The sequence below is a fragment of the Fusarium poae genome, chromosome 2 (assembly GCF_019609905.1).
Source record: "Fusarium poae strain DAOMC 252244 chromosome 2, whole genome shotgun sequence".
Taxonomy (NCBI): Eukaryota; Fungi; Ascomycota; class Sordariomycetes; order Hypocreales; family Nectriaceae; genus Fusarium; species Fusarium poae.
Window position 1 is genome coordinate 4,274,892 of NC_058400.1, and position 19,896 is coordinate 4,294,787.

The 19,896-nt window shown below is 46.6% G+C and overlaps 11 protein-coding genes across 11 annotated transcripts; 4 read left to right on the forward strand and 7 right to left on the reverse strand.

Annotated features, from left to right (window-relative positions):
* Positions 1-41: 41 nt before the first annotated feature.
* Positions 42-1,637, reverse strand: FPOAC1_005303 (uncharacterized protein; the record flags this gene model as incomplete). The annotated part of the gene is made up of 1 exon (XM_044849832.1): positions 42-1,637. One exon carries the CDS (start codon positions 1,635-1,637, stop codon positions 42-44), a length of 1,596 nt encoding a protein of 531 aa, XP_044708542.1.
* Positions 1,638-2,896: 1,259 nt separating this feature from the next.
* Positions 2,897-3,391, reverse strand: FPOAC1_005304 (uncharacterized protein; the record flags this gene model as incomplete). Its single annotated transcript, XM_044849833.1, has 1 exon — positions 2,897-3,391. One exon carries the CDS (start codon positions 3,389-3,391, stop codon positions 2,897-2,899), a length of 495 nt encoding a protein of 164 aa, XP_044708543.1.
* Positions 3,392-3,983: 592 nt separating this feature from the next.
* FPOAC1_005305 (uncharacterized protein) lies at positions 3,984-5,055 on the reverse strand (the record flags this gene model as incomplete). The annotated part of the gene is made up of 2 exons (XM_044849834.1): positions 3,984-4,136; positions 4,186-5,055. The coding sequence occupies 2 exons, from the start codon at positions 5,053-5,055 to the stop codon at positions 3,984-3,986; spliced, it is 1,023 nt and encodes a 340-aa protein (XP_044708544.1).
* A 1,245-nt stretch (positions 5,056-6,300) lies between these two features.
* On the forward strand, positions 6,301-7,611 carry FPOAC1_005306 (uncharacterized protein; the record flags this gene model as incomplete). Its single annotated transcript, XM_044849835.1, has 2 exons — positions 6,301-6,576; positions 6,778-7,611. The coding sequence occupies 2 exons, from the start codon at positions 6,301-6,303 to the stop codon at positions 7,609-7,611; spliced, it is 1,110 nt and encodes a 369-aa protein (XP_044708545.1).
* Positions 7,612-8,641: 1,030 nt separating this feature from the next.
* FPOAC1_005307 (uncharacterized protein) lies at positions 8,642-9,349 on the reverse strand (the record flags this gene model as incomplete). Its single annotated transcript, XM_044849836.1, has 1 exon — positions 8,642-9,349. The coding sequence occupies one exon, from the start codon at positions 9,347-9,349 to the stop codon at positions 8,642-8,644; it is 708 nt and encodes a 235-aa protein (XP_044708546.1).
* Positions 9,350-10,502: 1,153 nt separating this feature from the next.
* Positions 10,503-11,698, forward strand: FPOAC1_005308 (uncharacterized protein; the record flags this gene model as incomplete). The annotated part of the gene is made up of 3 exons (XM_044849837.1): positions 10,503-10,669; positions 10,732-10,882; positions 11,615-11,698. The coding sequence occupies 3 exons, from the start codon at positions 10,503-10,505 to the stop codon at positions 11,696-11,698; spliced, it is 402 nt and encodes a 133-aa protein (XP_044708547.1).
* Positions 11,699-12,004: 306 nt separating this feature from the next.
* FPOAC1_005309 (uncharacterized protein) lies at positions 12,005-13,363 on the reverse strand (the record flags this gene model as incomplete). The annotated part of the gene is made up of 1 exon (XM_044849838.1): positions 12,005-13,363. One exon carries the CDS (start codon positions 13,361-13,363, stop codon positions 12,005-12,007), a length of 1,359 nt encoding a protein of 452 aa, XP_044708548.1.
* A 1,293-nt stretch (positions 13,364-14,656) lies between these two features.
* On the forward strand, positions 14,657-14,975 carry FPOAC1_005310 (uncharacterized protein; the record flags this gene model as incomplete). Its single annotated transcript, XM_044849839.1, has 2 exons — positions 14,657-14,773; positions 14,838-14,975. 2 exons carry the CDS (start codon positions 14,657-14,659, stop codon positions 14,973-14,975), a joined length of 255 nt encoding a protein of 84 aa, XP_044708549.1.
* A 1,201-nt stretch (positions 14,976-16,176) lies between these two features.
* Positions 16,177-17,265, forward strand: FPOAC1_005311 (uncharacterized protein; the record flags this gene model as incomplete). Its single annotated transcript, XM_044849840.1, has 1 exon — positions 16,177-17,265. One exon carries the CDS (start codon positions 16,177-16,179, stop codon positions 17,263-17,265), a length of 1,089 nt encoding a protein of 362 aa, XP_044708550.1.
* A 110-nt stretch (positions 17,266-17,375) lies between these two features.
* Positions 17,376-17,969, reverse strand: FPOAC1_005312 (uncharacterized protein; the record flags this gene model as incomplete). Its single annotated transcript, XM_044849841.1, has 1 exon — positions 17,376-17,969. One exon carries the CDS (start codon positions 17,967-17,969, stop codon positions 17,376-17,378), a length of 594 nt encoding a protein of 197 aa, XP_044708551.1.
* A 781-nt stretch (positions 17,970-18,750) lies between these two features.
* Positions 18,751-19,228, reverse strand: FPOAC1_005313 (uncharacterized protein; the record flags this gene model as incomplete). The annotated part of the gene is made up of 2 exons (XM_044849842.1): positions 18,751-18,959; positions 19,015-19,228. 2 exons carry the CDS (start codon positions 19,226-19,228, stop codon positions 18,751-18,753), a joined length of 423 nt encoding a protein of 140 aa, XP_044708552.1.
* Between the last annotated feature and the right edge of the window lie 668 nt (positions 19,229-19,896).

The following is a 19,896-nucleotide window of genomic DNA, read 5'->3' on the forward strand; positions in this document are numbered from 1 at the left end:
TTTTATATAATAAACGCCCCCTTTATCAATTGTCCTACATATCACTCGCACTTCCAGCTGTCCGGGTTCTTAGGGTCTCCCTTACGGTCCCAGACATTGCGGTACGGGTAGCGACAGTGTCTACGCTCGTACTCAAGCTTGCCGTTGGGAGCTCCCTTAGCAAAGCGCTGTCCAGTGATGGTGTCGGGAGCAACGCCTTCCTCGACCCATTTGATAAGAGCCAAGAGGACGTTGTTCTTCGCGTCCTTTCCGCCCAGGTTGGCAAGATTGTTTCCGATACGAGCAGCGCCATCGCCGCCAGAGCAGTGACCACAGCCACTGATACGGAAGTAGCGGTAGAACTTGTCAAGTTCGGTGCTGTTCAGACCCATAGTGCGAGAAACGTGGTCGTAGTACTCCATAGAGTTGTCGGAGCTAATGAGACCGTCCTGGAGACCGTGCCAGTGGATAATCTTGGAGCCTCGGGCGCGGAACTTGGACAGATCACCCTCCCAGGTCTCGACATTGAAGGGGTTCACCTCAGAAGCCTTTTCGTAGTCGTTGGGACCGATCTGTTCTGGCTTCCAGTTGGTGTCGTTCCAGATTACATACTGGAACCATTCGGTGGAGTAAGGGAAAGGAATCTCTCCAATAGCGAAACCAAAGCCTTGATCGGCACCAGGCGGGATTCGGGGGTAGACATAGGTTCCGTTGTTGCCGTACAAAGGGGAGAAGACCTTTCGGACAGTCTCAATCTTGGGGGCAGTCAGGCAGTTTTTAGTTTGGCCCTTGGTACAGACGAGAACTTCGGGGCGGTATTGGCAGAGGTTGGGGTCCTCGAGGATACCATCGTTGACACCATCGAGAGGCTCATCGCATTGAACAAGCACACTCTTGTGAACCATAGTCCACTCCTCCGGGCTGAGATGAGTCGGAGCTCCGGGGGGACCAGTGATACCCCAGAAGCTTCCGGATCGGGACTGAAGCCCGTTGAAACGCATCGCAGGAGCACCAGCCACAATGCCGTCAAAGTCGTCGGGGAAGCTTTGCGCCTCCTTCCATCCCTGTCGTCCACCAGTTGAGCAGCCAAGGTAGTAGGACTTTTTGTGCTTCTTGCCGTAGAACTGTTTGGCAATATCCTTTCCAAGAACAGTACCTGTATGCACCGAGCGATAGACGTAGTCTTCCACGACGCCAGAGTTACCCTCCATGGCTACCGCTGATGTCCCGTTGTGACCGTTGTTGGCGCCAACGGTAGCGAAACCAAACCCGGCACCGTATGCAACATCTCCGTACTGAATGCATCCAGCCATGCCACCATTTCCAGTACTCAAGAATCTTCCGGTCCAGTTTGAAGGTAGCCAAGCTTCGAGGGTCAGGTTGGAAGTGGGACCCGTCGTGACGTGCATGGCCACACGGCAGATCTCAACATCGACAACCTGGCTCTTGGGGTTACATGTTGGGTGATTGTCGGGAAAAGTGATGTTCCCACCGGCGGGTACATGTTCAGTGAACCAGACCTTGGTATTGGGAAGTTTCAGTGAAGTCTTGAAACCGGCGCATTTGGCAGCAAAGTCGTCCTTCCCCTTCTCAGGAGCAGCTGCGGCACAAACAGCCAGCCCCGAGACAAGACTCGGCATCAACGAATTGGCGCGCATGTTGTCGTTGTTATTCACTAATGGACGAGTACAAGTATTCGACAGAGACAACACAAGAGAAGCCTGCCCGAGAATAGAAAGGAGATGCCACATGATGAATTATATACACGACACCGCATAAATGTTTACCACCGGGGAACCCTTGCTTCATGTCATGCAGGGGATTCGGCCAAATGAAGTCTGGTGATCTTTTCCCCCGTGGGCAATAAGCGAGGACTACTACTCCCGGTACGGCGGCAGTTGTTGCTTGAGGGAGGGGAAAGAAAGAGGAGACTTCTGAAACCTCGGCTTGCTAGACTTGGAATTAGATCCGGGGTGCATTGACGGGGGATTTTAGTTAATTGGGGGGATTCTTGCGAAGTGACAGAAGCAGAAACAAATCGTGATCCTGTTGTTTCTAGGAGAGATTGTCGGAATAATTTATTTGAAGACTGAGTTTGATGTATGAGATCATTTGTTATCAGATACGACAGACAGTTGATCTTATCAATAGTTATCGATTGACTTTTTCGCTTTGTTCGCAATTGACTTTGCCTACTGTCGCTTCGGCTCAAGAGATTGAACTAAGAAACTGGGGTAGCAGCCCTAGCCTTGAACGCTACGCAATACCTAGTCGGCTTCTTTCAACGGCATTGCATTGTCTACGGATACGTAGACCTCTCTTGGCCTGACCTCAGGGTATCAGAAAAATTGGCCGCTGGAAGCCTAAGAGACGAAATTAGTGAGCCACTTTATGCTCCTTGGACTATAGCTCTTAGACTATTTATTTTATAATCTAATACTTGTTATATTATGGCACGTTCTTCCCACAGCGGTAAACTTAAAGTCATATTGTCAAGATCGGTAATTGGTTAATGATTTGTATTCCCGTTACAAATGACCAGGGATTACCTACCTAAGTAGGAAGGCCTAAACTCTTATTGCCCGATATCTGTTGATGTAAAGTTTAATTTCCCTTGAAAGCTAGGCAGATTTTCCCTATTGGCTTATTATCAGCCTGTTATAGGTACACCGTTCATGCCGCAGGGTAGTGTGATAAGTTGTAATTAAGAGAACCGTTCAGCTTGTCATCGGCTTTATTCTGACGGTGACGGCCTTATTTCAACCTGATCCTTGATCTTTCAGACGGCGCCTATTGACCACATTGAGTCAAGGTCGTGCATCCCAGCCAGGCTACCGTCCATCTCGCCTCAACATGCACCATTACAGTCGGGCAAGACCATCTATTTTTCGGATTAATTTCGGATCCATTAGGTGCTTTACCAATAGGAACAACTAACCTGCCACATATCAATGACAACATACTTGCCCTTGGACTCAGCAGGTGGTCTCTGCAAGACACCGACAGCAAGGATGTAGTTCAACCACTCATAATCCGGGTGCCCGGCCTGGAATGTCCCCCTCAGCAAGGTACGTCCATCAGGCTGCGTGGGTCCCTGAGTCTGGATATAAATATCGACACCATCGTCTGTTCTGAGGTTGTATCGGGTGTCGGGGAAAAAGATGCCCTTGGTATCCGTCAAACCCCAGTCGGCGCCGAGGTTGGACACCGTTCCTGACATGCGAGGACCCTTGAATGTCCCGCCTGTGATGGGGATAACGACACGACTTCCTTGATGGTAGTCGCCGATTTGCCACCGTTCGCCGAGTGTTGCATTGACGGTGTAGAGGAACTCGTATGAGGGAGTGCCCATCAATTGGGATGCTCCGAGGACGGCATTGCAGGCGAGGACAAATGAACTGATGAGTCTCATGTTGGCGGTACAAACGGAGATGAGTTTCCAACCAAATAGTTAACATGTGCTTTTGACTACTCCCATCTATTCTTATAATCTAGCTGTGCCACAGATCGCCAAGCCGATCTAGTGGTTCGCCGAGGTGGTGGTCATAGGGAATGGCGATCGACTCAATGTGAGGAGGGGTGAATATGCACCCCGCATTCTAGACTAGACGGCAAATGATCCGGCAGCCAAACACGGCTTTAGGATGTTCTAATTGGACTTGTTTCTTCATAAAGCAGACTATGGGGTTTCATTTATCCAGATCATATCGGATAGATCGTGTCTGACGTCATGTTGCGGCCGAGATCGATGCGGAGATGTTCCTGGGTGAGATCAGATAACCGAGCCCTTCGGCTACCAACTGTCTCACCCGGGCTTTGATGTAGTTCAAGCTCTTGGAACTCGAGTCCAAACAAGGCTGTTCCCTGGCCTTTGTTATTTAGTTCTGGTATAACCTATAGACAGACTCATAACTACTACCTTGGTCGAGTCATGAGGCATTCTCATCTTCATCCGAAAATATCGACATGTCATGACTCCCATCTGCCTCATGTAAGGCTTACATCTATATTATTCTTCCAGCCTCGTTCTTCTTGCGCCACATGGCAGCTCTATCAGCCTGCCGCGTCGTGCCCTCCCAGGTACGCCCCTTGAGATGCCTCAAGCAGAGTGTCTTTCCATTGTCAGGGTAGTAAAGCCAAGTCGCCCATTTCTTCCACTACAGCAGGTTAGCCATGTCTGTATTTAGCTACCATGATTAGACTTACTAGTCCATCTTTCATTTGAGCACGAGCTCGCTGTCCAATCTTGTCCTCGATGAAATCTCCTCTCAGCATGGCAAGACGCGTCGGAAAGACGCGCTCGAGGTAATGAGCCACCGATGCCAGATGTGGCTTGTCGTGCCAGAAATACATTGGCGTCAGTGGTATCTTGATACCAGCATGTGATGGCGCTTCGTAGTCGCGAGTGAGGGCCAAGGATGTATCACGGAGGCTGGGGAACTCTGCCACAATTGCAGATGTGGCGTATGAGAGCATGCGGACTGCAGCTAGACAGACATACTTGATGGGTGCTTCTGGATCTGATTCGTGTGTTTGCATGATTTGGAGAAGAGGTCGGATGGGGAGATCAGCTGTTATGGCCCAGTCATGTTGCTGGACCCAGACATATGGAGTCTGGGTGATTCTCAGGGCTGATCTGACTGCCAGCCCGAATCCCAACCGTCTTGATGATTCTATGAAAGTGACTCGTTGGTCAATTGTTTTGGAGACGGAGTAATTGACTGCATTCTCGTGTTTTGGGCTGCCATACTCTGCTGTGGCAGTCTTTTCTGTGTATGCAACATTGATTGGGTCATGATGGTATTTTTGGAGTATCAAATCTTTGACATTTTCTTTGTAAGCAGTAAAGTCAGCTGCTTGCTGAGGAGTGACTTGTCCTTTTTTTAATCGTGCTGTTGGAACAATCTGGTCGAACCCATCAAAAACGACGATGACGTTGCATTTTGTGAGGTCTGGACAGTATCGCTCGAACGAGTGTATAATCGTGGATATAAGCTCAGTGGAGGGTGCAGATGGAGTTGGGGAAGTTGTGATTATGACGGTGAGCAGACTTTGCACGGTCGCATGCTGGGTCATGATTGATTGACTGATTGATCGATTGAGGCCCAAGACCAGCATTTACCCTGTACTGAATAAAGATTGGGCAGTGTTTTTTGAGATGCAAATCTGAGTCAGTCAGGGTCTGGTCTGGTCTGGTCTGGCGGTGAAGCGAATGAAGGAAGAATGGAATGTCTGTCATGGGACGGGCCGCTTCTTCGCTTCGCTCTTGGATGTGGAAAAATTCTGCGCTTGCATGTTGTAGGCGCAAATAAACCCTATTATTCACTAATTTAATAGTACTCAACAGCGAAATCAATTGTCTCGCAATTGAATCTACAATAACAGCAGGATACACACAATATTACTCCGAGTCTCGATTGATCGATCAAATACAGGAAATGGCATGTTTAGACGCGACGCGCATTGGATCAGTTATACACTGTGTTACACAGTACAGTGAGTGACGTGTAACCTTGAGTGCATGCATTAATTAGAGACAGACCAAAATGGTGATAATCACCAGAAATTAAAGTCAACGGCTGGTTAGAGATGATGGACGGACAAATAAGAAAATACTAGATCGAAAAAGCCAAGCGACGTTTCATCTTTTAATTTCCCTGGCAGTAATATAAAAGAATAACCTGATTTATCCCATTTGCCCAGCCACCTCGAGTACAACCTTCAAGTTTATCTGCAACACCATCGCTAAACGCCAAGTAGAGACATCAATGCAAGGAGCCGCACATGTCTTGTTCTTCTTGTCTCAGTAGTCCGCCATACGAGAGAGACGTGTATAATAAAGACGTGTATAACATTTAATCCAGTTGAATGCATTTTTAGTCTAGCTGCAATAATAACCATTAAACATCAATTGGGCATGGACTATCTACAGTGGACCAAATCTGCCAAGTCATGGAGTGCGTGCTGGGCACTAACTAACTAGCCTCCATAGCCTAGCCTCCCTGGCCTGACCTGGTCTGGGACAGTAGATCCCAACCACGAGATAAAAAGAAAAGACACAGACAAACAATAAGATGAACCAACCTCCCATTTCCAGCCATCTTTTCTTTTCTTGACCCTGTCTCTAAAATAGGAATCAATCCCGGAGATAGTCGATAGTCATTTTCTCTCTCCCATTCCTTGACTCATTTCTTGTCTCTCATTCTCTTTTGTCTTGTCTTGTCTCGTCTTGTCAACACCATCAACCATCACCGCTTTTCTCTTTTCTCACCCCGCACTCGACACAACTCCTAGAGACTACACAGCAGTAGATCAAACAAAATGGACATGGCAACAATGGCGGCTCCTCATCAGCCAAGGTACAACCTCGAAGACCCAGGTTCCGGCTTCGAACCTCGAAACAACGCCCGCGACGCTCGAGAAGCAGCACGAGCTGCTCGAAACGGGCAGAGTCCCCGATACAGACGCACTCAATCTCCCGACCAGCTCGTCGACGATTATCGCTTCCAGAGTGAGGAGGGCTCCGAGATGCGCTCTCCCACTTCTGACGTGGCATTGCAGGACGCCATGCTCGCACAAGCACAACAGCAACAGCAGGTGAGTCTTTCTCTTCTCTCTCTTCCCTCTTTCTTCCCGTTCCCCCCTGCGCCGCTAGAGGAGAAAAAAGAGTCCTAGCCTCTGGGCGACTTTAATGGGAAACAATTCCGGGCAACATCTTTATTCCGCTTTTTTTCTTCTGTATTTTCCCCTGAAACTAAAAGTAAAAGTAAAAATAAAATTAACTTTGCTCACTAATAGCGTGTGGTTCCGGTTGGTCAGGTCGCGCGAAACGCAGGGCAACGAAGACAGCCTCCTCCAGGTCAACAAGTCAACCCAAACATCAACATCAACGGTCGAGGTCCCCAAGCTCAACCTCAACCTCAAGGTCAAGGCCAACCTATGCCCGCTACATACAACGGTCCCGGTTCAATGGACGGTCAACAACCCAACGGCCCTAGAGGCGAAGCTGGTCGCTACAGACGTCAATCGCGTCGCACCTCCGACTCTGGTCAATCCCACGGTGAATCCCCTACACGACCAGGCCCCAACACCCAACAGAGCCGCATGTCTCAACCCATGGGCCCTGAGCAACACCAACACCAGCACCAGCACCAGCACCAGCATCGCGCAGTTTCACCAGACCGATTGGGCGTCCCCGGACACGACATCAGTCGTCTCCAAAGCCCCAGCATCCAAAAGAGCGTCCTTCAACCCCTCGAGAAGAAGATCCACGAGTACGATCACCTCATGCACGAAGCTCAAACCGAAATGGCTCAGCTCGACGAGGAGCTCCGTGCCCTCCAAGAACGACGTCGCGCGGCCGAAGATCGCTTCATCGAAGCCAAGACAAAGCACGACGAGTACGAGCGTCAGCACGAGGACGTCGGTCGCGCTCTGCGAGGGGAACTCGTCAAGGAACCTCCCCCAGCCCCCATGGCAACCGCCCCCGCAGTTCGCCAGCCCCCTCCAATGCAGCGCATGGACAGCCTCGACAGCTTCGACCAGCGACCCATGAGCCAGCAGAGTTCATTCCACCAAAAGCCAAAGAAGAGCGGCATGTTGCGAATGAGCTTGTTCAACAAGAGCAATTGACGCCGCAAAAGGGGTCTAAGGTTATGAATTTATGCGATAATGATTTGAACACTGGGCGGAGAGGGGAAAATATGAATGGGACGGCCTTTTTTGTGCTTTACTTTTAATCAGTCATTTTATTCTTTGTCGACTTTTGTGTACCTGTCTTATTTCTTCTTTCAAGTCCATGTACAAGGACTCTTTTTACTTCAAGTTACCTACATTACAATCTTCCTAATACGCTTTGGATGTACATAGATTGATGAGGCCTTTTCGACAACGGTGCAACAGGACAGCCTGTGCTATCTCACGGTCGGAAAGAGTATGATGAGGCAGTAATGGAAGCAAGAAAAAATAATTATTATTAAAGTAATCGAATCCATTGTTCCCTTCTTCCTGTTCAATTAAAAATGACCTGCTTGATGGTGCTGTCACGACATGTGATTTGACCAGCAAGGATCATTGACGTCAATGAAGCCAGATCAAGCGATCGCCACAACAATGCAATGGCCTTTCTACTGTTACTTGTGTGTCTCAAAATGCTTCAGCTCGTCATCATAAAATCCAGGGCTCAATGACGCCTTCTCAGGCCACCGGCAGTTGAGCTCACATGTCTTGTATCCGAGAGGTGTTACCCTGTATCAATGTCTCAATGTCTCCCAGCCATATAATTGTACCTCGAAACACGACACGGGAACATCATGTGACATAATGTCGTTGTAAGAGCCAAATTCAGAATGCCTCTGCATTCACTGCCGCGATTCATTCGGTTATTAATTTTGCCCTGCGATATTGTTCTCGTTATTCTGAATAGACGCAAAATAGGGGTGTTCTAGTGGGCAGCAGAGCAGAAAAAATTACTTCCCAAGTTTTAGGTTACAAAAATAAATAGTCTAAGAGCTACAGTCTAAGGGGCATAAAGTGATCCACTAATTTCGTCTCTTATGCTTCCAGCGGCCAATTATTCCAATACCCTGAGGGTGTTTTAAAAGGCAAAAACCACTACTTCTTGGCTGCGCCAGTGTCAAAGCCACCACTTATCCGAAACTTTCTAGTTAAATACATGAGTAGGAAGTTGCCTTCCATCCTTCGAAAATCGTTTCGGGATGACGTCGAGGATACCATCGACATCTCTGGGCTCATAGTCCAACATTGATGAACCAAGGGTGAGTACATCAAGCCCATAATTCTCATTGACCCAATGGGCAAACATGTCCATACCAGCAACAGCACCGCCTGAAGTCCAAATATTTCCATCAACAATCCATTTCTTTTCATCGGTCCAATTGACTTTGGGAAATTTTGGTTTCAAAAAGGGAATGGCGCCGTGGTTGACGGTGGCATTCTTGCCATCGAGAACACCCGCCGCCGCAGCGACAGCAGCTCCAGTGCAGGTGGTGAAAAGCAGCTTCCCAGCTGCCACATGTCGTCGAATAAACTCGGCAAACTTGGGGTGCAGTTCAAAGTTGGAGGGATCAGGCCCGCCCAAGAGAAGGATGTCGAGTTCAGGGCATTCGTCCACGGTGGTGGAGGGCTTGATGGCCAAGGAGCCGTAGGTGAGCGTGACAGGGTCACGGGTGACACCAATGTGGTGGAAGACGAAATCCTGAGCGCGAGAAATCACTTCTTCTTCGACTTTCATGAAGGAAGAGCAGACTTGCATAGCGCTCTTGCTGCAAGAGTTGATGACGTCCATGGGACCTACAACGTCGACAGCTTGGAAGTCATAGACAAGAATACCGAATTGAAGAGTAGTCATGATGAACGATTTGTATTCGGAAGTGATGATGATGTGAGTTTGTATTGACTGTTGGAAGAGGATCTCTGCTACTCTTATATAGATACCATGCTACACGGCAACACGTCTGAAAAGCAACTTTGAAACGCGACATTTTCGTAATTCATGACATTTGGGTAGCGATAATTATATAACACCCGAACCGATTCGGAATTTAGACCATGGTCCAACTCAATAGTGGATCTGCAACCAGGAAGAATGTCCACTAAATATACTGTTCCGTGTCTCAAGCCCCTGTCCTTCCCGTGTCCTGTACAAGAAAAAGCAGCAATTCCATGGCTCATCGGATCATACAATGACGGGGCCTGAATTCATCCGTCTTGCTTGAGAAACGTTGACTCAAATCTGTGGGACTAAGCGTTGAGATCAACAGTGTAGAAGTGACGACTGTTTCATTCAACGGTTCTTTACAAAAAGTCGTAGCTGAGCTAGCCAAAGTCGGGGGAAATTTCCGGCCCAAGATCCGACTACTACAGATGGGAATTGGGAATTCTCAGATCGCATGGCACCAAGGTTTGACCTCTCTCACGTGTCAGGCGTATTGGCCATCGACATAAGTCTATGATGATGAGTGAGCTCCGTGTCGTACCACTCGGATCATCTTGCTTTCTATCCTTTGGTACGGTATTGGTAGGATGCGACGAGACCGACAGGGAGCATGTTGCGGAGTCAAGGTTGGATAGCAACAACTTGCCAATTACTACAGAAGCGGCTTTCTTTGACCTATGAGACAGCGCAACCTGGTAATCTTATTCATGGGATGCCCATGAGTCCTGAGTGATTTTATGTCATTGAGTTCATTCATCAACCTGGATCGCTTGAAGCCGACACCAATGACTTGATGACTACGGGTCGAACAAGAGATCTGAATGGCCCAAGATACACGAAGAGGAGTAATCATACGATGTAATGCCTGATTTTAGAGGAGCTTGAAGCTTGATTGATGAACGCCTGTGAGAGTGCTTCGTTGATCGCCGCTGAAAGTTAATTATCCCCTCCTTTGGGATTGTCCTGAGCATCCTTCACGTTTATAAATATAGCCCGTTGCAGACGATTATGGCCCTTCTGCCCTTCTTGAATCACCTTCCTAAAACTTTGTCAACCAAGTTACAACATGGTCTCCTCCAAGCTTCTCGTGGCCGCCATGGCCACTTTGTCTTTCAGCCGTGCTAAAGCCCATGGCAAAAAGTACGACTGCTCTGACACGTGCGCAGAAGAGTTGAGAGCGATCGAAGGCTACGAGGAGGACTGCTACCACTTTCTCTCCATGGTAGACTCTGGGTAAGTTTGTCATCCATCGCATTAGACTCCGTTATTTCTACTGACACATTGTCTATTTACAGGTCCGCTCGATACCTCAGCAAAGTCCCTAAGCAGTACAAGTATATCTGCCATGGCATTGTTGACTTTGTCAATGCCTGCTACTGCCTTGCCCCCGAGAAGCCTTCTTGCACCAGCGAGGAATGCGACCCTACCACCACCACCACGGACACTGTCTTTATCTCAAAGACTACTACTACCACAACTACTGAACCTGCCACTACGGAAACTGAGACCACCACAACTACTGAGCCTACTACGACCACTGAACCTACTACAACTACGGAAACTGATTCTACCACAACCACCGAGACTGAATTTGAACCCACCACAACTACAGAAACTGAAACTACTACAACTACCGAACCTACGACAACGACTGAGACTACTACCGAACCCACCACAACTACTGAGACAGACTCTACTACAACCACAACAACTGAGACTACTACTGAACCTACAACTACTACTGAGACTGATTCTACCACGACTACAGAGACAGACTCTACTACTACTACAACTACTGAGACTGACTCTACAACAACCACCACCACCGAGACTGATTCTACCACGACTACAGAGACAGACTCTACTACAACTACAACTACAACTACGGAGACCGACTCCACCACCACCACAACCACTACTACGGATGCCAGCTGCCCTACCAGTCCCGCAACATGTAATTCGGGCTTTGTATGCAACCAGGGCATCAATTATTGTAACGGAAGCCAGTCCTGTATTTGCTTCGGAACTACTGAGGGTGACACTATCTGCGCTCCCGATTTCGGCTGCCCTTCACAGCAACAGTGTACCTCTACGAATGACTGCACAACGGGCCAGAGATGTGTCTCCAACACATGCTGCAGAGTTAATGTTTGCGTTACGCCTTCCACTAATCAACAGTGCCAGGGTAGCAGTGATCAGAGCAATCTCAGGGCTCGGGCGCCTGCTGGCCGACGAGCTAGAGGAAGCAGTGCCACATTTTAAGGGGCTTGAACCATATTTCCTTCCTAGCTGGAGATGATACTGCTGTTAGAAACTCCTGCTTCAAGGAAGGGAATCATGTTTTGGGAGAAAAGGGCGATAATATTTTAGTTATCTTCTCAATTGATCTATTGTATTGAAACAGGCTGTGCTATTGAAGATGGCATTTGGGAAAACTCGTGAACAAATGCATCTGTTTTGCCATACCCATGCGTTAGTATTAACCCTTCACATTCAGATTTCAATCTCGACCCTTTGAGCCTCTGACGGCGACCGCCAAGCAGTTGACTGAGTACCATTTGCTAGAGTTCAGCGATAATGTCTCGTATATACATGACCCTTGATGACGCTGGGTTCATCTTTGCTAACGCCACATGATCGCCAAGTATCATCTGCTAGTCTCTCAAGGTCCTCCAAGCTGGGAATGGTGCATTTGCCGCCCGGATAAAGCCTTTCGTCTTCGAACATGCCGAATGCTCTTTGTAATCGGATATTTTCATGGAGATAATCAGCTTCAATATAGCAAGACGTCAAAGGACTCTCAGGTGAACCATTCATCCTGTCGATGCATATCCCCAAAGATCCATAGGATCTGGTCACCGTATTATTCAATCGACGTTCCGCGCTCAATTCCTCAAGGAGGGTAACGCTGAAACGTAGATTGTGAAGTCTGACCTTCTGGGCATTAGTGAATGTTTTGTAATCTGGTTTCTTCCCAGTTCGAGTAGCCGATAACAGCATGAAGCTAAGGTCGCTGAAGCTAAGGATGCGACAGTACAAGTAGGGGCTGTAAGGCCCCGTATAAACACAGACAGATTCCGGAAACCTGAGTGACGTTCTTCGTTCGAGACTGGTGTCTGTGATAGACTCTAATGAGGGTCGATCTGGGAGACTAGGGCTGGCGAAATTCTGCTTATAGGCTATTCGAGGACTTCTCCTTGGTTCAACCCATATCGATCCATCAAAAAGAAATTTGCTGAGAATACAAAAGTATGTCGCACAACACAATACAGCGTTCCAATCCTTGTCATTGGGACCATGTATGAGAAACCAAAAAGGTGTTATGTGCATCCAGCGGAATCTTAAGGAAAAGGGGACGAGAACATAGGATCTAAGAAGAACCTCCATTCTAAGAAATGCTCTTAGAAAGCGGCACCTCTCCGATGACATGAATTGACTGAAGAATACTGGTTTGATATCGGCTATCTCATCTTGATACCGCATTCCAGTCCAGCCAGTCGCCATCTCCGGAAGGGCCATGTAGGCTTGGGAAGGAAATGGATCTGTGGCTTTACTGATATAGTCTTCTATCCAACAAATAGCGAAGGATATTGTCCGGTAGAGCTTCACCGTCATGTCTTTGTCCTTTTGTGCTACGGGATCGGGGCGATCTCGTGCCAGTAAGCGCGAAAGGTCATAGTCGGTGTCGAGGCGAACATCATGATTGCGACTGTGTACGACAATGAGAGCATCCTGGAGGATAGTACCGGCGTCATCCAAAGCTAATATTGGCCGGAGGATATCTCGGGCGATACTGTAGCGGTCTGTTGTATACTGCCATAGCATCGTGGGGGACGCGCGGATGAGCTTCATGATAGCGGAATATGACTCGACATCAACGAGGATGTACCTTCGGATTTCCGACGGTAACCGTGAGAAGGAATCCATGCTAGAAGGTTGGAACTGCTTCTGTAGATAGGCGATGGGAATATTGTGGGAGGAAATCAATACTTCAAGTGCCAGAAAAAGAAAGATTAACAGTTTGGTGTTAGTGCAGGATGACTATTATTTAGTGCTTTTTAAGGTATAAATCCTAAAGTATATTAAAAATTAATATAATAAGAAATACTATTTTTAAACCTAGATATTAATAAAGGTCTTATTTAAAAGTATATATTATAATTTATAAAATTAAAATTATAATAATTACTATAAAAGCTTTTATTTTTTTTAAAGATTAATTATTAAATACTTTTTTATTAATATTAATATTAATATTAATAAAACTATATAATTATATAATTATTATATAAAATAATAAACTTTAAAGTTTTTATTAATTTTAATTATATATTAAATTAAGAAATTATTATAAAAGCTTAATCTTTATAATTAATTTTACTTTTAAAGAAAGATATTTAATAAAGTTATTTAATAGCTTTATTTACCTCTGATATAATACTCCTATTAATACCTAGGGTTAAGATATTACTAATATGAATAATAACCAGATTATTGCCCTTGTTATTCTTGGCTGCAACGCCTTCAGTGTAGGACGAGGGTAGTAGAATTATGCCGGGATTAGGGTTTATATATTCATATTTTAGACGGAAAACTTTATTTGACTTGTGATAAGATCAGGGTTTACTTCGCTTATACAAGGTTTCAATAACACGGCTATGAGAAGTTACACAGGATAGAAAAGAACATTTATCTCTGGTGTCGTCGAAATATCACTTGACAAGACTCGACGATCGGAGACATAATTCGTGCATATTAAGGTCTACTCTACGGTACAGAGAAGAATATTTACGGGTATACGCATTATAACACAACGCAGTATGGCAAACCAAACAATCATCAGACCATGTTTTCAGTAAAGGATAAAATGTTAACATTAATCTACAAAGTTCAAGTAGGCAGTGAATGTATTGCATAACAGTGGCCGATGAGTATGGTTGGAATAATATGTAGCTTCCCCAGCTACGTAGTTTTGGAGCTACTGCTTATCAACTCGGTTGCAGAGCTTCTATTGGCCGTTGAGCTGCGTTGAGGAGTGGACTATCGCACTTGGGCCAGTTAGTTGTCAAGTAGTCGAGTAAGCGTCATAGATAGAAAGGAGCAGTGCCTGTCGTAGAAAAACATAACAAAGGACGTCAGTGATATAAACCTGTAAAGTATTCTTAGAAGATAATAATAACCTCTCAGATATCCAACAACAACCACGACATAAATACCAAAATGCCTTCATCCAAGGGAAAACCCACTGACCCTGAGCTGCGAGAGGAGTTGAAGGAAGAGATTAAGCAAGAGCCCAACAAAAGTGGCGGAGGCGAAGGCCAGTGGTCAGCATGGAAAGTATGAGGGTTTCCACCCGCTTTATGTTCTATGTCATGTTTCTTGTTGCTAATATTGTCCCAAGGGTTCGAAGCTCGCAAAAGAATACGAAAAGCAAGGCGGTGATTATGAGAATGAAGCTGGATCTAAGAATGAACCTAAGAAGGGCGAGCCGCAGCACAAGAGTGAAGGGAAGAAGAGTCGAGAGCTTGAAGAGGAATGAATTGGACATACTTCCTTATGCCAGAGCAATAAAGTGGAGGTTGATGTGGTAACTGAAGTAGAAATTGTCATCCATGGTTATTCACCAAGCTTTGCCACAGTGAGAAACTTGATTGAAATGGAAACATAGATATTATATGAAATGTTCAAATCATTCGCAGTAAATAAAAAATAAAAAAAAGGATGTTGATCTATTACAATATAGTCCAGCCAAGACCTGCAAAAAACATACAACACCGGGGATTCGCTGGTCGTCACCGACCCAACTACTAATCCAGCGCTTCGCAGCTTGACTATGGGAGAGCGGACGGGATCCCGTATTTTCTACGAGCTTTGGTCGTATGTATTATAGCTTGCAACGTTTTCGATTTATATGGATAATCGGTGACAAGACTTGGCAGCAGCCCAGAAGCTTAATCTATCTAGATGTTGAGTTGAATGAGGGCAGGGTTACAAAGTGTCGTGACTCGTTACTTTAGCAGTTGATGGTTTTACAGCATTGTAAAGTCTAATCTGACTTTTTCCCTCGCTCTAAAGCTATAATTAAGGAGGGCTTACGAAGTAACCTTGGTTTCACATAATACTTGATGTGGGTGTTAACTCTTGTCGGGAATTAGTTTTAAGAGACCAGTGCGCTTTGTACCTCGATGTTCGCAGAGAATGTTTCCCGGAGCGTGTCTTAATATTTGATGGGATCGTATGGCAAGTCGATCGGCTCGATACTATTTCACATTCATTGGACTTCGACCCACGAAAGTGCCGGGAAGAATACTCTACCTGAAAAGATGGGCATAGTATGGACAGGTACGAGTACAAATGGATGAACCGGATATCTTGCGCGTCATCTTTCCGAGCTGAAAGAGTGAGTTTACAATCAGAAAGGTTCCACATAAAGATGACCAACTTCAGGCCTCAAGACTTCATCATCACTTACTGTGTAGCAGTCAGCCGGAAAGATTAGTAGATAGGTAGTTAGCTGACTACTCTCCCTTATCTCATCCCTTGTTAATACTTTCGTGGAATCCTTCCATTTTTGGTTATCGATAACCCCGCCTCTCTCCGCTTATCGCTGAACAAAGCCGAAAATGGCCGATACCGGCTTTGACAATAGATTACAAACTCAACTCAACTCCTCTGCTTACCTTCATTTGTAACGCTCTCACCACCGGTTCCAACAGAAATAAGAAATCATATTATCCAAAATGTCTTTTACCGTTCTATCAGACAAGAATGTTAATCATATCCTCGACACGTTAGCGTCGTCAGAGGTCATTGAGTTGGCTAATGCCTTGGAGAAAGCTCTCATCCAATACTCATGTAACAACGAGCAACAATACCAACCTCATCGCGCTGTTGTCGACCGTGATGGACAAGTCAGCTTATTCATGCCCGGAACTACTGATCAGTTGCTCGGCGTAAAGATCGTCGGAATCACTCCAAGCGAAAAGCTGAAGCCTTCAGAAGCTGGCCTCAAGAGTGTCTTGACGCTATGCGATGCGAGAGGACATGCTATAGGTACCTTGAATGCAGCTGCTCTAACCGCATTCCGAACCGCTTTGGGCTCAATGCTTCCCTATCGATCCAGACGCAACACGGAAAACATTGTTGTGTTTGGAGCAGGAGCGCAAGCCATGTGGCACATCCGATTGGCACTATTGCTCAAGGAGAAGGACATAAAGTCGGTAACCATTATTAACCGTTCGACTGAGAGAGCTCAGCAACTGGTCGAGTCGCTCAAGGGAAACAGGCAGTCACCATGGCCTTCGCATATCAGCTTGGAGGTTTTTGATCCCAAGAATGATCTTGAGTCTCTAGTCGTTGATGCCGACGTCTTGTTCTTCACGACGCCCAGTACTCAACCTGTATTTCCTGCATCTTATCTCACATCCGAGAAAGCCAGAAGCAAAACTCGCTACCTCGCAGCAATCGGCTCATACCGTCTCGACATGCAAGAAATTGACCCCGAACTACTAAAGACAGTCATCGACCCATCAGGTCCTTTCGCCCATGTTGGATACCGTGGTTCCGTAGCTGTTGACAGCCGTGATGGGTGTCTACAAGAAGCTGGAGAGCTGGTCAAGGCCGAGGTACCTACGGATAAGATGCTCGAGGTTGGTCAACTGTTCCAGACGAAGAATACTGAAACCCCAGATGATCTTAACAAATGGCTTGAAGATGGGTTTGTTATCTACAAGAGTGTTGGCACAGGTGTCATGGACTTGGCAATTGGTCGGGAGCTACTTCGGTTGGCCAAGGTCAAGAATGTTGGCTTAATCGCTGAAGACTTTTAAGCACACAATATTCAATATGGGAACTTGCGATTATTATTAAACTAGTCTCATTATAAATGAATCCAAGTCCAAATACTGTCACCACCTTAAAGAATGACTATTGTGTTTGCTTAGAGGAAAGCGAGAGCAGCAACACCGACAGCACCAAGGAGACCAAGGGCCTGTCCACCAGAGACGTGACCGGCTCCGTTGACAATGACATTGGTCTCAGTAGGCTCCGGCTTTTCGGTCTCGCTACCACTAGGCTCGATGGGCTTGGTGGGCTTCTCGGCTTCGGTAGACTTGGCGGTTTCGGTAGGCTTCATGGTAGAAGCGAGAGTGGTAGCAGAAGAGCAAGCTGTAGGGGGGACGAAGTTGCCTTGGTCGTCGTAGGGGTAGTAGCCGACACAGCTAGCAAACTCTGCAGCGCAGGTAGCCTGGTTGGCATCGGGTGCGACACCGCAGTCATCACGAGCCTTCTGGCACTTGGCGAGACAGTCATCGGTAGAGACGGGAGGAGCAACCTCAGTGCCAGTGGTAGACGACACTGGGGGAGCGGGCACATCGGTTGCCGTAGAGGCAGGAGGAGGTGGGGGGATAGAGTCAGTGGCAGTTGGGTAGATAGGAGAAGTGAAAGCGACCACAGAGTCGGAGGGAGAGGCGTTGGTGAGCTGAGCAACGCCTAGCATCAAGCCGAAAACGAGAGATCCAGTGTTGGACAACATTTTGAACAAGAGAATGAATGCAATCTGACTTGGTAGTGAAAGCGACTGTGGGTGATATTCAATGAGCACATGAGTTTAGCAGCGATAATTAGATCTTATATGGGGACTCTTCTTCAGCTTTTGATAGCTAGTGATGGACGTCCCAACAACAAACAGCATTCCTCCCCCGCATCCATGTCAGCCACATTAATCCCTTCCCATGAGATGATGCTATGCAACACCTCGTATTCTAAGACTGTTGCGTGCCAAGTGATCCGTAACACATTCCATATCGCACTAATAAAGAGATTAAGACAAGTCAGTCTCAAATTATCTCGGCCGTTCTCCTGTAGAATTGTGTTTCAATATCGGTGCCATTTCATTTCACTCCCGTGTCAATGTCTCACTTGGTAATCTCCATGTTGCACTTGCCACTTTCCACTGACGGTATTATGTCCGGAAACGATTAGCAGCGCAAAAGGCTAGACGGTCAATATTTTTAACCTCGGGCAGACAGAGACTGGTTCGAGACGTTCTGACAAGCCAGCATAATTGCATTAGTATCTAGTATTTGGCACTAGTTGGAGCTTGCTGGATTCTCCCGGGGTATAAGAAAGATTAACCCCTAGAAGCATAATAGACGAAATTAGCAGGTCATTTTTATGGTACTTAGACTATAGTTCTTAGAGTAATCAGTTCTATACACTAAGGCTTAGGAGGCCAATTTGTCTGCTACCTACTAGGTTCTGTAACAATCTTTGTCTCGGCTATAATATTTCTCTACTGTGCATACATATATCTTCTAACTATTCTTTCCACAAAAGTAGATACTGTAGACCTCCCAGCCATCCACACGATACAGCAAGAAAGGCTTGCCCCTGTTGCTATAAGCCTTCCTGCAAGTGAAGTCCTTGAATCCATTGTTTCCAGATCCAACCCATTGGTTGAGGTCCTTACTGGCAGCGTCGGCAAAGATGTTGGAAGTGAAACTAACCCCGCTACCGAAGGTGCCTTGCTCTTGTTAGTCATTTTCATATCGAAACAGTATGCTATGAGATCAACTCACCCTTTACTGGATTTCCTTCCCAGTGAACATTAGACCCGTGCGTAACGTCGGTGTAGTCTTGAGGCTGGGCTAGGTTTGCGGCAGAGTGGCCATCGGCATAATATGCCATGCCGCTGGAGATCTCGTTGCCCTTGACAGAGTTGACTAGATACACAAGCTCTGCGCTGGCATAATGGGCCGCGAAGATACTGGTAAGGAACGACGTGATTTTCATAATGCTTGATTTACTTGTGAAAAGGTATTCGAAAAGTTAAGAGTGAGAAGCCTGAGTTGAGAGTACTTAAGCCAGAGGGGAGGGGGAGAGCAATTTATAGATCCTATGCAACACTGAAATACCTCAAGATCCAACAAGTCCACATAGTAACCATATCACGGCTCGTATACTAGCTAGCTAGCTCAATTCGAATAGACCTGCCGTATATGGAGGAACTTGTGATAGTTTGCAATTGTTGCTGACCCGTTGAGTTGCCCCGTAGCCCGCTTACACAACCCATACCATACCCTACCGATTGCCGACAGCCTTGCCAAAAGATTGCTTTTGTCAGATCTGACCGCTCCAATACGAGAAATGAGGCCCAAGCTACGTTGCCTTGTTGGCTTCCACTTATAGATAATGAAAAGATCAATACTGGCGGAAGAAACTCCAAGGGTTGTTTTTGTTTAGCGCGCTTACTGAGAAACCCCGACACCCATACCCATGTCTGGAGGTTTTGGTTGGTCTTTCGGGCTCCATTTGTGAACTCTGGTCTAGTCTACATTAACTACACCGGACCGAGCTGACATGGGCAATCTCTGTTAATGAGAAGAAGCAACTACGAGTCGTCAGTAGACACAAGATCCTATCCGGCTATCTCTTCAAGAAATCAAAGGACAAAAAGGAAC